Source organism: Oncorhynchus gorbuscha, unplaced genomic scaffold (genome assembly GCF_021184085.1).
Source record: "Oncorhynchus gorbuscha isolate QuinsamMale2020 ecotype Even-year unplaced genomic scaffold, OgorEven_v1.0 Un_scaffold_1878, whole genome shotgun sequence".
Lineage (NCBI taxonomy): Eukaryota > Metazoa > Chordata > Actinopteri > Salmoniformes > Salmonidae > Oncorhynchus > Oncorhynchus gorbuscha.
Genome location: NW_025746533.1, coordinates 62,501 through 78,029, shown reverse-complemented (window position 1 = coordinate 78,029; position 15,529 = coordinate 62,501). Strand labels below are relative to the sequence as shown.

The 15,529-nt window shown below is 47.4% G+C and overlaps 1 protein-coding gene across 13 annotated transcripts in view; it reads left to right on the top strand.

Moving 5' to 3' along the window:
• The first annotated feature begins 2,955 nt into the window (after positions 1 to 2,955).
• The window catches only part of LOC124024488 (GRAM domain-containing protein 2A-like), a 46,836-nt gene continuing 34,262 nt past the window's right edge, over positions 2,956 to 15,529 (top strand). For 2 of the 13 annotated variants that reach the window (XM_046338392.1, XM_046338391.1), the window contains exons 1-2: positions 2,956 to 3,250; positions 12,718 to 12,831. In XM_046338392.1, the coding sequence (XP_046194348.1) occupies positions 3,048 to 3,250; positions 12,718 to 12,831 (317 nt within the window). In that variant the 5' untranslated portion in view covers positions 2,956 to 3,047. Of the gene's footprint in view, positions 3,251 to 4,171; positions 4,251 to 4,541; positions 5,119 to 6,462; positions 6,937 to 7,124; positions 7,434 to 7,656; positions 7,705 to 12,717; positions 12,832 to 15,529 lie in introns of those variants that run through there. The other 11 variants (XM_046338403.1, XM_046338402.1, XM_046338398.1 and 8 more) reach the window with 10 other exon arrangements.

Sequence of the window (15,529 nt, the reverse complement as noted above, 5' to 3'; positions counted from 1 at the left end):
CAACCCCCTCTCTCTGCCACTCACCTCATTCAACCCCCTCTCTCTGCCACTCACCTCATTCAACCCCCTATCTCTGCCACTCACCTCATTCAACCCCCTCTCTCTGCCACTGGTTTTGGAGATGAGGGGGGAGTGTCGTCTCTCAGACCAGTGGGGCACAAGGGGTTTTGGAGATGAGGGGGGAGTGTAGTCAGACCAGTGGGGCACAAGGGGTTTTGAAGATGAGGGGGGAGTGTAGTCAGACCAGTGGGGCACTAGGGGTTTTGGAGATGAGGGGGGAGTGTAGTCTCTCAGACCAGTGGGGCACTAGGGGTTTTGGAGATGAGGGGGGAGTGTCGTCTCTCAGACCAGTGGGGCACAAGGGGTTTTGGAGATGAGGGGGGAGTGTCATCTCTCAGACCAGTGGGGCACTAGGAGTTTTGGAGATGAGGGGGGAGTGTCATCTCTCAGACCAGTGGGGCACTAGGAGTTTTGGAGATGAGGGGGTGTTAATCAAAAGTTATTTAAAAACGGTCACAGTGATCTTAGATTTGTTCTTTACCTGTTTATTTATTCAAGAACCCTTTTTGGAGAAGATCTAAGGGATGTTGTCTGGATTGAAGCATGGATGAACTCTTGAGTTGAGAAGCTTAATTGAACCTTTGTGCCCATTTTAAGCAAGTAGCCATGAAATGATGCCTCCGTAGTGGGATACAGCACTTAAAACACAACACAATGTCCTCCCCTCTACTAATGCAGACGCTGCAACAAGACTCCTTTCCTATTCACACAAAGTAGTCGCTATACAATGTATAGAAAAGGCTTCATATGGTGCGTGAGCTGGAGTCGTTGAGAGTGAAGTAAACCAGTCATTAAAAGTCAAAGATGTATATTTATTTTTTCTATTTTCAGGGAGGGGTACTTGCGCTATACAAACGAGGCTTGTTGACAGTCTGCCCTGTAAGAAACTGTGGAATGTTCCAGAAGTCAACATACTGCTGGCCAGAACATTATCACGATTGTCAGGTAGCTTTTTTTTATTTTAAATTTAGTTCAGTATTGAAGTACATATATACACCTGGATTTCACTAACTTGAACCTGCTAGCTTGGTGGTGTAACCCCTTGTTAAGGACTAGGACAGTTAACATATTAGTCTCATTGTGTTGCTAGTTTCTTGTCCTATAGGACTAGGACAGTTAACATATTAGTCTCATTGTGTTGCTAGTTTCTTGTCCTATAGGCCTAGGACAGTTAACATATTAGTCTCATTGTGTTGCTAGTTTCTTGTCCTATAGGACTAGGACAGTTAACATATAAGTCTCATTGTGTTGCTAGTTTCTTGTCCACAAATGGAATGGTGTTGCGACCTGTATATCTGAATGTGACAGTGTTGATGTCCTGTACAACTAATATCTAATAGAAATATGGACCGCTGTGATGTTGTATGACGCACCAGTGGATTGTCATTTCTACATGTCCCAAGCAGAATGGCTTTCCACTATACTGGAGGAAGAGACCAGTGCATTGCTCCAAAGGACAGCGATTTAGACTTGGTAGTAGGTTGAATAAGAATCGTATTGCCTTGGGGGTATGATAAAGCCACACAAGCAAGTACTTACTATCCAGCAACTTAAAGGAAAAAGCTCTTGATTTTGTCTTGTTATTTTTGGAGGACTTTCTTTGTTAGCTTCTCTTTGATTGAGTTGTTTTTTTGTTCTCCAGAACGGCAGTTTCTTCAGTTGTCTCAATTGGTGCTTATAAAAACATCCTTTATCCCTTGGGAACAAAGACACTCTTTCCGACTTCTTAAATTAGCAGATCTTGTCTCCCTCCTCACGGGCCCTCTCGTCTCCCTCCTCACCTTCCTCACGGGCCCTCTCGTGTCACTCAAAACCCTCAAAGTATCAGTCACTGGTACTTGCAAGGATGTTTACAACGGTTACAACGGTTTTCATTTCTATGGTTGAGCCCTGTCTCCTGTGGTCTCACCCCTTCCCTCCCTCTTCTCCTTCATCCTCCCCTTCAGGAGTTTATGTCAAGTGTGCATTACCACCACGGTTCTTTTTTATACAATACTGTAACTTGCCTTTGTACATTTGGGCGAAAAATAAATCTTTTTATGAGACAATCATATCTGTCATGTCTGACTGGCTTGCTTTATTCAGTCATAAGGGGTTGGAGGTGGACAATCGAAATGATAGCTATTGCATATGTTGAGAAATTATTTTGTTTATCAAATGCATGTCAATGCTTCTTCATTAACTTGAATGTCACTAATTGACAAATTTCTGTTAATATGATCAAATATATGAAGATATGATACTGTGGTTCAACAGTAGTGTGTTGACTTGGCACTGTTTCTCAACCTCCGGTTCCAGGACCAGCACCGGCCCCTGGGATTTTGCTGATTGGTCCCTTACAGGGATGTATTAAAGCAATGAGCTAAAATAACCACTAGAGGGTGGTGTTCCCAAATAATTATAATATAATTATATAATATAATTATGGGCTATTATGCAAATTGTCTATATAGAATTTCATAATACACACCGGTAACATACGCCTCCATTGACCTAAACAGGCAATTTACTCAAACTTTCCTCAGTAAAATTTGAGGCTTAGTACAAAGAACATAACATTTGAGGACATTTTCATCATCGATCACCACTTCATCCATACTTCATTGCACCTTTTGGTAAACCTTTCAAATGGGTAGTTTGTCTTAATGGCTGCTGAACAAGCCCAGCCAACAGTTAGGATATTTTCCTAAATACCCACCCCCAAGTCCCTTCTCTCCATCCAGGGTGCTCCGCGTGCAACAAAGTGATGATTCTGCTGCAACAGCGGGGGAGAGATTATGCAAGGATGATTTTGTTCAGTGTAAATGTGAAATCTGATTATCCCCTGTGTTCTCAGTGGGGGAGGGAGAGTGTAAGGTCTGGGAGGGGGGTGAGCGGGGTTAGCTAGAGGAGAGAGGGTGGAGATGTGCTGAGGCAATGGCTTTTACAGCAGGCGCCTGGAAGTAGGAGGAGCAGGGTAGAGACTCAATGGCAGGGATGACGTGGGGATGCGGTACGGCACGGTAGTACGCAGCGGAGGCTCCTCTTGCCCTGCGACGACAAGGGCGCGGTTGCCGACAGCGCAGGGGTTAATGGGATGCACTATCTACGCAGCCAGCCCTGAGGCCCTGCCAGGCGACGAGGCCACAGGCCGGGACCACCGACACCACCACCGACCCCATGGTCCCTGCAACCAGAAGATACCAGCCAGGTCAGTCAGCCCTGTTACGTGCCCTGTCAGTCAGCCCTGTTACCTGCCCTGTCAGTCAGCTCTGTTACCTGCCCTGTCAGTCAGCTCTGTTACGTGCCCTGTCAGTCAGCCCTGTTACCTGCCCTGTCAGTCAGCTCTGTTACCTGCACTGGCAGTCAGTCCTGTTACCTGCCCTGTCAGTCAGTCCTGTTACCTGCACTGGCAGTCAGCCCTGTTACCACCTGCCCTGTCAGTCAGCCCTGTTACCTGCCCTGTCAGTCAGCCCTGTTACCTGCCCTGTCAGTCAGCCCTGTTACCTGCCCTGTCAGTCAGTCCTGTTACCTGCCCTGTCAGTCAGCCCTGTTACCTGCACTGGCAGTCAGTCCTGTTACCTGTTCACTTTCTTTGGTGAGGCAATACTTAGGTCGGTTTCTCAGAACCAGACTAAGATCATTCCTGGACTAAAAAGCACTCTAGTCCAGTAGTAGCCATATTTTGGGTTGAAGAAACCGTCATGTACAGTGCAAACATAAGGAACAACGGTGGGATTTCTCCTAGTGTGGAGGTTTGTGTAATGACTTCCTTGAACTGAGATACAACTTCTATTTACTGATGTGACTTTTCCCTTGAACCTCAGAGCTGTGGAACATCCACCTTCTACACTACTAGTAAAGGTCTATGTTAGCTTCTTCTCTACGTGTATTAGTATGCTCACAGACAGCAGGCAGGTGTTGTGTATTCACAGTGTAAACCGTGTCTATCCTCTACGTTGACTTTATTCACCCCTGACGTTGTTCCATGATTAATAGAGCTCAAGGGGGTGAGTGTGAGTGTGTGCATCCTCAGTGGCAACAGAAAGATTCAAGGATATCAGAGACTCATGTGTTCTGGTAGTCATTTAGCCTATAAGTACTGGTAGGAGTACATTGAATAGAAGTAATACAGTAACAATATGAAACTGGTCGGGTGCAGGAAATAATATCAGCAGGATGGAGAGTAAAAGAAAGTCATGGTTGTGATGGTATGGTGTTTCTTAAGAGGATGGAAATGCTAGTAGCAGGGTTTTCAGCACCACAGATCTTTGCACAGTGTCCTCCCTGCACAAGCTAAATAACACCAATATGCAGTGTTATTTAAAATAACTTTGACTGTAACAGACCAAATACAGCTATATTTTGGGGGGGCTTAGGCCAACTCAGGAAAATGATGCCATTGTATTGATGTATAATTTATTCAACTCAGACATGGATTTATCAGTTGTATTACCATATAAAGTCTGAATCCAACTTCATATAACAATTATAAACACCTTACTTGAAAAGGCTACTGTGGTAGGCCTAATGTGATTTACTTACACCACTCAGTAAGGTGAAAAGGTGCAGTTACGTTCTGCCTTGGAATATAACAAAATAGATAGATTTAAATTGCATTCGGTTGTATCATTAGTTACTTGCCATCTCTCATCAGCCTAGGTCGATATTTGCCATTCGGATCTACATTCGTAAAATATAAAGTACGCATTTACCAAGGTTACACGATTAGGTTATTTTAAATCCGTTGATCAAAGCTTTACCAAACCGTGAATGACACAGCGGTGGCGTATTCTCAACCAACCTCGGATTCCCTGCGCAACAAGTTGACAAGCGGCCAGTGCTTCTTGTCTCGCCGCATGTCTCTTTGCTTCAGATTGTGTCATTTTTCGCAATTCTAATTCTTTTTTTCCCCCATGGACATTTCGCTATAGCTACTTTGCGCCATGTGAAGCTGTGTCTGGTACCAATTCAACCTTGTGGAGGACATGACCGTTACTTCGGCTGGATAAAATAAGACTACTGGCCTACCTGTGCAGCGGTACGTTGCGGAAGGTTATTCGTAAAGGCAAAGATTGCGTGAGTTGACAGTCTCTCTCATCTCTAGAGTTTGTCGTCTATTTTTTTATTGACAAACGCATAAGTTGTTTATAATGAATCTAGGCCCTAATGTAAGTAACTCGGATGTATGAAGTAGGGCAGGCTGTATAAGCAGGTTATTAGTCTGGTTTCTAAATCAATTGGGGCAGTCCCGCCAATAACCTCATGATTGTATACCTTCTACTTTATCACAGCCTACAGGCATATAACTATAAAAATGGTCAGATTTATTTTATTTATCACATTTTAGCCTCTATACTTTCTATATTTTTCAACGAGTGACATTCCTACAATATATTTGTTTCTGAAAATTATTTGAAGCTCGCATTTGTTGACAAAGGATCAACAAAACTGTGAACAATGTAGGTACAGTATGCTACTTTTTTTACAATACGCTTTTTGGTTAAAATAAGGGTAGACATTCATACTAATGCCATTTGCGTATTTGAGTAATATTGTTCAAAAACCAAGGGGTTATTTCTAATTAGTTGTGGAAATCTTAGACGACGTGGTTTAAATCTAAGCGTCAGTGACGACTAGTCGACGGTTGTTTGCTGTAGACAGGAGTCTACCTAATCAGAGCCATTTGAATGGGCGCAAGTGATGTCCCTCTCTACACACTCACGCTTGCTTGAAAGGAGCCCTCAATGTAGCTCCTTTTGAAATTCAAATTATTTGTATTTCCTGTAAGGGAACTTTGTGTGGTGACGAATTGTTCAAGACACATCAACATAGAACATTAAAACATGTAGGCTACAGTACACATGCAAGCAGATGTGTCAAACAAAACCTGTTGCAAAGGATCTGGCCTTGCAATACAAGTGCATCCTGTCTCTGATTCTGTAGAGTAACTGTTAAACTCACAAACAGGATATTGACCAACCTCCACTCATATTGTCATCTTGTTTATCTTGTGGGGAGAGAACCGGTCCAGAGAACCGGTCCAGGATGCCTATATAGTCCACAGTCTCCGCTTGTAGTGTAGCAGTGTGGATACGGTATCTCACAGACCCAAAGTCCTTCTTTGTGTTATGGTTTCATAGACAACTACCTGCATCACATTTTGCCTGATTGTAGTCCATATGTAGGCAACAGGTACAAATATGGACTAGCCTTTATAACTAATAATAATGGAGGCTACAGATGTATTGGTGATTAGGCCACATCAGGACCACAATATGACATAACCCAGCTGCAGCCAATTATGCAATGCATGCCTTTCTCAGATGCAGGTGGTAGCTAAAGTACTCAGGGCCCTATTAAATCCCACTCCACTTCCTCCCTTACCTTCACTGAGCTCAACTGAAATTAAAGGCCACCTGACTGCAGGCGTTCAGCTTGAACAAGCCCTTTGGTTTGCACAGCTGTGGTGAACCATGAGAGAGGAGAAATGGTTGATCACATTCCGTGTTATTTTTTAATACATGCTCTTATGGATCATTTATTGCCCGTGGTTTGGCTTAGACTTCAATTTGTCCTGCCATTGCTGACTCTTGTAAGCGTCAGCTGTTCTGGAATAAGATAGCTGAGATTGATAATGATCCTTGTTTGAGGCCTGCTCTCTCAGCCCCGTCTGACCCTATAGTAAAGTGACACCACCAGACACTATCTGAGGTCAAGAGGGAGCGGCGCATCATAGCCTGTTCGGGTGTGAGGGGCCACCGAGAGAGAGAGAGAGTGTGAGACTTGGAGGTATAGGCTTCCACTGACTGCTTACGGAGTATATTGGTCAACATTAACAGAAGATGGATGATATGAATGGCTTCATCATCAATGAAAAATGACATGATCTATACAGTATGTCTCACTATATTGTATTGTGTAATTAGATATCATGATATACTGTATTATAGAGGTTGTTGTATTGTTTTGGCTCATTGCAACTTCTACCTGGAACGTCATTGACCTTGACAGCCTATCGCCTCCGTTAGATTATATTGCGTCCATGACTCAGACCTGTTTGTTTGCTTTCCCCGTCTCTCTAGAGACCACGAGACAGGGAGGTGAAGGAGAAATGGTGTGATGCACCTTTAACAGTAGAGGTCCTAGAAACTGCAGCTGGCTTAACTAGATTAGAGTTAATTCGATTGGAGGACGTCTTGTGATGGCTCTGTAGATGTGCCCTAATCAGCAGGAGGACAAGGAGGATGAGAGGGATGAAGGCTCACATTTAACATTCATATATGGACAATGGTGTGGCCTTTGTCTCTGTTATAAGCCAAGTCAGAGTGAGAGGACTCCATACAAGGAGCCAAGAGGTCCGTTTGGATTCGTATTCCACAGATCGTTTTCTTGTAAGTATTCCACACTAGTTAAACATCTCAGATCATCATTGCTTGGTGTCTCAACCACACAAACCATTTTTTGTTTGCATAACTTGGTGCCATTTTTCATGTTGTTTCTGGTCATTCTGTTATAACCGAAGTTGACATTGACAAGAACTTCCATAGCTTGTGATGCGTTGGCTACCATCTCTTGAAACAACATTTTCAGGTTGTGTTTGTGCCTCATTCACAGAACACAAGAGACTTGGTCCACAGAAAAGTCTGCACTCTGCAACTTAAGGTAAAGGGCTCCCCCCTCCACTCTGCCCCCTGTTAAATCAGACCAAGTCTGCACTCTGGAACTTAAGGGAAAGGGCTCCCCCCACCACTCTGCCCCCTGTTAAATCAGACCAAGTCTACACTCTGCAACTTAAGGAAAGGGCTCCCCCACCACTCTGCCCCCTGTTAAATCAGACCAAGTCTGCACTCTGCAACTTAAGGTAAAGGGCTCCCCCCACCACTCTGCCCCCTGTTAAATCAGACCACGTCTGCACTCTGGAACTTAAGGTAAAGGGCTCCCCCACCACTCTGCCCCCGGTTTGTCCAATTGAAAACAACGAGTCACACAAAGACGTGATGATAAAATGTCCCTTGGTCTTCTGTCTGTTCAGGGAATGGAGGGGTTTAATAGGGTATTATGGGTAAACAATGTCCACGCCAACGGGTTGTAGAATTTGGTGACATTTTCTGGGAATGATGATACCCAGCCCTGAAGTTGCTCCCTCTCGGCCAGTGAAGGTTTTAGGAGAAGTCATTGGTTCAGATGGAATGAACCAGGCCAATTGGAGATAATAAGCAGGAAACTCAGCATGTGATAAATGGCCAGACTGAGTCAGGGGTTTTCTAGAAAACACAAAGCTATTATCAGTCAGTCACACCTGTGATTATACAGAGGATGTGGTAACTACTGCCTTTCTCCCAAAAGGGTCATAGTATCATCCAGTGCACATGTGTGTGAGTTAGTGGAATGGTGTGTACGTGTGTGTGAGTTAGTGGAATGGTGTGCACATGTGTGTGAGTTAGTGGAATGGTGTGCGCGTGTGTGTGTGTGAGTTAGTGGAATGGTGTGTGCACGTGTGTGTGAGTTAGTGGAATGGTGTGTACATGTGTGAGTTAGTGGGATGGTGTGTACGTGTGTGTGAGTTAGTGGAATGGTGTGTACGTGTGTGTGAGTTAGTGGAATGGTGTGCACGTGTGTGTGAGTTAGTGGAATGGTGTGCACATGTGTGTGAGTTAGTGGAATGGTGTGCGCGTGTGTGTGAGATAGTGGAATGGTGTGTGCGTGTGTGTGAGTTAGTGGAATGGTGTGCGCGTGTGTGTGAGTTAGTGGAATGGTGTGCACGTGTGTGTGAGTTAGTGGAATGGTGTGTATGTGTGTGTGAGTTAGTGGAATGGTGTGTGCACGTGTGTGTGAGTTAGTGGAATGGTGTGTGCACGTGTGTGTGAGTTAGTGGAATGGTGTGTGCACGTGTGTGTGAGTTAGTGGAATGGTGTGTACATGTGTGTGAGTTAGTGGAATGGTGTGTTTGTGTGTGTGTGAGTTAGTGGAATGGTGTGTTTGTGTGTGTGAGTTAGTGGAATGGTGTGTGCACGTGTGTGTGAGTTAGTGGAATGGTGTGTACATGTGTGTGAGTTAGTGGGATGGTGTGCACGTGTGTGTGAGTTAGTGGAATGGTGTGTACGTGTGTGTGAGTTAGTGGAATGGTATGCACGTGTGTGTGAGTTAGTGGAATGGTGTGCACGTGTGTGTGAGTTAGTGGAATGGTATGCACGTGTGTGTGAGTTAGTGGAATGGTGTGCACATGTGTGTGAGTTAGTGGAATGGTATGCACGTGTGTGTGAGTTAGTGGAATGGTGTGCACGTGTGTGTGAGTTAGTGGAATGGTGTGTACATGTGTGTGTTTGAAGAGCACAAGTGGTTGCTCGACAGTGTGCATGAAAGAGCATGAGAAAGTCACTCAGGCACTGTGCACAGCTTCATTAACCTGTGTTTATTCGCTTGTATATTGATGTAGAATTTGCATGAATGGGTGTGTCCACGCATGAATATGAGCTGTGTTAGAATATCAGCATGTGATAAATGGCCAGACTTAGTCAGGGATTTTCTAGAAAACACAAAGCTGTTATCAGTCAGTCACACCTGTGATTATACAGAGGATGTGGTAACTACTGCCTTTCTCCCAAAAGGGTCATAGTATCATCCAGTGCACATGTGTGTGAGTTAGTGGAATGGTGTGTACGTGTGTGTGAGTTAGTGGAATGGTGTGCACATGTGTGTGAGTTAGTGGAATGGTGTGCGCGTGGTGTGCACAAGTGTGTGAGTTAGTGGAATGGTGTGCGGTGTGTGAGTTAGTGTGAGTTAGTGGAATGAATGTGTGTGCACGTGTGTGTGAGTTAGTGGATGGTGTGTGTGCACATGTGTGTGAGTTAGTGGAATGGTGTGTACGTGTGTGTGAGTTAGTGGAATGGTGTGTGCACGTGTGTGTGAGTTAGTGGAATGGTGTGCACAAGTGTGAGTTAGTGGAATGGTGTGCGCGTGTGTGTGAGTTAGTGGAATGGTGTGTGTGTGTGAGTTAGTGGAATGGTGTGTGCGTGTGTGTGAGTTAGTGGAATGGTGTGCGCGTGTGTGTGAGTTAGTGGAATGGTGTGCACGTGTGTGTGAGTTAGTGGAATGGTGTGTATGTGTGTGTGAGTTAGTGGAATGGTGTGTGCACGTGTGTGTGAGTTAGTGGAATGGTTAGTGTGCACGTGTGTGTGAGTTAGTGGAATGGTGTGTACATGTGTGTGAGTTAGTGGAATGTGTGTACGTGTGTGTGAGTTAGTGGAATGGTGTGCACGTGTGTGTGAGTTAGTGGAATGGTGTGTGCACGTGTGTGTGAGTTAGTGGAATGGTGTGTAATGTGTGTGAGTTAGTGGAATGGTGTGTACGTGTGTGTGAGTTAGTGGAATGGTGTGTACGTGTGTGAGTTAGTGGAATGGTGTGTGCAGTGTGTGAGTTAGTGGAATGGTGTGCACGTGTGTGTGAGTTAGTGGAATGGTATGCACGTGTGTGTGAGTTAGTGGAATGGTGTGCACATGTGTGTGAGTTAGTGGAATGGTATGCACGTGTGTGTGAGTTAGTGGAATGGTGTGCACGTGTGTGTGAGTTAGTGGAATGGTGTGTACATGTGTGTTTGAAGAGCACAAGTGGTTGCTCGACAGTGTGCATGAAAGAGCATGAGAAAGTCACTCAGGCACTGTGCACAGCTTCATTAACCTGTGTTTATTCGCTTGTATATTGATGTAGAATTTGCATGAATGGGTGTGTCCACGCATGAATATGAGCTGTGTTAGAATATCAGCATGTGATAAATGGCCAGACTTAGTCAGGGATTTTCTAGAAAACACAAAGCTGTTATCAGTCAGTCACACCTGTGATTATACAGAGGATGTGGTAACTACTGCCTTTCTCCCAAAAGGGTCATAGTATCATCCAGTGCACATGTGTTTGAGTTAGTGGGATGGTGTGCACGTGTGTGTGAGTTAGTGGAATGGTGTGCACAAGTGTGTGAGTTAGTGGAATGGTGTGCGCGTGTGTGTGAGTTAGTGGAATGGTGTGTACGTGTGTGTGAGTTAGTGGAATGGTGTGTGCACGTGTGTGTGAGTTAGTGGAATGGTGTATACATGTGTGTGAGTTAGTGGGATGGTGTGCACGTGTGTGTGAGTTAGTGGAATGGTGTGCACATGTGTGTGAGTTAGTGGGATGGTGTGTACGTGTGTGTGAGTTAGTGGAATGGCCTGTACGTGTGTGTGAGTTAGTGGAATGGTGTGCACGTGTGTGTGAGTTAGTGGAATGGCCTGTACGTGTGTGTGAGTTAGTGGAATGGTATGCACGTGTGTGTGAGTTAGTGGAATGGTGTGCACGTGTGTGTGAGTTAGTGGAATGGTGTGCACGTGTGTGTGAGTTAGTGGAATGGTGTGCACATGTGTGTGAGTTAGTGGAATGGTATGCACGTGTGTGTGAGTTAGTGGAATGGTGTGCACGTGTGTGTGAGTTAGTGGAATGGTGTGTACATGTGTGTGTTTGAAGAGCACAAGTGGTTGCTCGACAGTGTGCATGAAAGAGCATGAGAAAGTCACTCAGGCACTGTGCACAGCTTCATTAACCTGTGTTTATTCGCTTGTATATTGATGTAGAATTTGCATGAATGGGTGTGTCCACGCATGAATATGAGCTGTGTTAGAATATCAGCATGTGATAAATGGCCAGACTTAGTCAGGGATTTTCTAGAAAACACAAAGCTGTTATCAGTCAGTCACACCTGTGATTATACAGAGGATGTGGTAACTACTGCCTTTCTCCCAAAAGGGTCATAGTATCATCCAGTGCACATGTGTTTGAGTTAGTGGGATGGTGTGCACGTGTGTGTGAGTTAGTGGAATGGTGTGCACAAGTGTGTGAGTTAGTGGAATGGTGTGCGCGTGTGTGTGAGTTAGTGGAATGGTGTGTGCGTGTGTGTGAGTTAGTGGAATGGTGTGTGCACGTGTGTGTGAGTTAGTGGAATGGTGTATACATGTGTGTGAGTTAGTGGGATGGTGTGCACGTGTGTGTGAGTTAGTGGAATGGTGTGCACATGTGTGTGAGTTAGTGGGATGGTGTGCACGTGTGTGTGAGTTAGTGGAATGGTGTGCACATGTGTGTGAGTTAGTGGGATGGTGTGTACGTGTGTGTGAGTTAGTGGAATGGTGTGTACATGTGTGTGAGTTAGTGGGATGGTGTGCACGTGTGTGTGAGTTAGTGGAATGGCCTGTACGTGTGTGTGAGTTAGTGGAATGGTGTGCACATGTGTGTGAGTTAGTGGAATGGTGTGCACATGTGTGTGAGTTAGTGGAATGGTATGCACGTGTGTGTGAGTTAGTGGAATGGTGTGCACATGTGTGTGAGTTAGTGGAATGGTATGCACGTGTGTGTGAGTTAGTGGAATGGTGTGCACATGTGTGTGAGTTAGTGGAATGGTGTGCACATGTGTGTGAGTTAGTGGAATGGTGTGTACATGTGTGTTTGAAGAGCACAAGTGGTTGCTCGACAGTGTGCATGAAAGAGCATGAGAAAGTCACTCAGGCCCTGTGCACAGCTTCATTAACCTGTGTTTATTCGCTTGTATATTGATGTAGAATTTGCATGAATGGGTGTGTCCACGCATCAATATGAGCTGTGTTAGAATACGACACATGAGCCTGTGGATAACTGATGACAGCTCAACTCTGTGTTCAGGCCCAACACCATGACGGAACACCAGGAGCAGAATGACGAGGGAGTCCTCATCTCAACACAGGACCTGGAGACCTCAAAACACCAGGATACTCAAGGAGGCCATCCACAGTTCAGGTAGGTAACATGTACACACAGACAGACAGACAGACAGACAGACAGACAGACAGACAGACAGACAGACAGACAGACAGACAGACAGACAGACAGACAGACAGACAGACAGACAGACAGACAGACAGACAGACAGACAGACAGACAGACAGACAGACAGACAGACAGACAGACAGACAGACAGACAGACAGACAGACAGACAGACAGACAGACAGACAGACAGACAGACAGACAGACAGGATCTTTATCTGTATAGACTATTTCACACAAGCAGCCAGACAGACAGGTCCTCTGTATAGACTATTAGACACAGACAGACAGGTCCTCTGTATAGACTATTTCACACAAGCAGCCAGACAGACAGGTCCTCTGTATAGACTATTAGACACAGACAGACAGGTCCTCTGTATAGACTATTAGACACAGACAGACAAGTCCTCTGTATAGACTATTAACACAGCCAGACAGACAGGTCCTCTGTATAGACTATTTCACACGAGCAGCCAGACAGACAGGTCCTCTGTATAGACTATTTCACACGAGCAGCCAGACAACCCTTCAGGCTTAATGTTGTCTGAATCCACTTTTGTCTCTTACATTCCTGCTACGGTGGGTTACGAGACAGCTACGTGAGGAAAGCTGCAGTCTGGGAGTGGATAGGGCACGGTGGTGTAAACTCCACCACGGTGGTGGTGCCACCTGACTCCACGTCACGGTGGTGGTGCAACCTGACTCCACGTCACGGTGGTGGTGCAACCTGACTCCACGTCACGGTGGTGGTGCAACCTGACTCCACGTCACGGTGGTGGTGCAACCTGACTCCACGTCACGGTGGTGGTGCAACCTGACTCACGGGTGGTGGTGCAACCTGACTCCACGTCACGGTGGTGGTGCAACCTGACTCCACGTCACGGTGGTGGTGCAACCTGACTCACGTCACGGTGGTGGTGCAACCTGACCTGACTCCACGTCACGGTGGTGGTGCAGACCTGACTCCACGTGCAACCTGACTCCACGTCACGGTGGTGGTGCAACCTGACTCCACGTCACGGTGGTGGTGCAACCTGACTCCACGTCACGGTGGTGGTGCAACCTGACTCCACGTCACGGTGGTGGTGCAACCTGACTCCACGTCACGGTGGTGGTGCAACCTGACTCCACGTCACGGTGGTGGTGCAACCTGACTCCACGTCACGGTGGTGGTGCAACCTGACTCCACGTGGTGGTGCAACCTGACTCCACGTCACGGTGGTGGTGCAACCTGACTCCACGTCACGGTGGTGGTGCAACCTGACTCACGGGTGGTGTGCAACCTGACTCCACGTCACGGTGGTGGTGCAACCTGACTCCACGTCACGGTGGTGGTGCAACCTGACTCCACGTCACGGTGGTGGTGCAGACTGACTCCACGTCACGGTGGTGGTGCAACCTGACTCCACGTCACGGTGGTGGTGCAACCTGACAACCTGACTCCACGTCACGGTGGTGGTGCAACCTGACTCCACGTCACGGTGGTGGTGCACCTGACTCCACGTCACGGTGGTGGTGCAACCTGACTCCACGTCACGGTGGTGGTGCACCTGACTCCACGTCACGGTGGTGGTGCAACCTGACTCCACGTCACGGTGGTGGTGCCACCTGACTCCACGTCACGGTGGTGGTGCCACCTGACTCCACGTGGGTGGTGGTGCACCTGACTCCACGTCACGGTGGTGGTGCAACCTGACTCCACGTCACGGTGGTGGTGCAACCTGACTCCACGTCACGGTGGTGGTGCAACCTGACTCCACGTCACGGTGGTGGTGTAACCTGACTCCACGTCACGGTGGTGCAACCTGACTCCACGTCACGGTGGTGGTGCAACCTGACTCCACGTCACGGTGGTGGTGCAACCTGACTCCACGTCACGGTGGTGTAACCTGACTCCACGTGGTGGTGGTGCAACCTGACTCCACGTCACGGTGGTGGTGCAACCTGACTCCACGTCACGGTGGTGGTGCAACCTGACTCCACGTCACGGTGGTGGTGCAACCTGACTCCACGTCACGGTGGTGGTGCAACCTGACTCCACGTCACGGTGGTGGTGCAACCTGACTCCACGTCACGGTGGTGGTGCCACCTGACTCCACGTCACGGTGGTGGTGCCACCTGACTCCACGTCACGGTGGTGGTGCCACCTGACTCCGCGTCACGGTGGTGGTGCCACCTGACTCCACGTCACGGTGGTGGTGCCACCTGACTCCACGTCACGGTGGTGGTGCCACCTGACTCCACGTCACGGTGGTGGTGCCACCTGACTCCACGTCACGGTGGTGCCACCTGACTCCACGTCACGGTGGTGGTGCCACCTGACTCCGTCACGGTGGTGGTGCCACCTGACTCCACGCGTCACGGTGGTGGTGCCACCTGACTCCACGTCACGGTGGTGGTGCCACCTGACTCCGCGTCACGGTGGTGGTGCAACCTGACTCCGCGTCACGGTGGTGGTGCAACCTGACTCCGCGTCACGGTGGTGGTGCAACCTGACTCCACGTCACGGTGGTGGAACCTGACTCCACGTCACGGTGGTGGTGCCACCTGACTCCACGTCACGGTGGTGGTGCCACCTGACTCCGTCGGTGGTGGTGCCACCTGACTCCGGTGGTGGTGGTGCAACCTGACTCCACGTCACGGTGGTGGTGCAACCTGACTCCGCGTCAC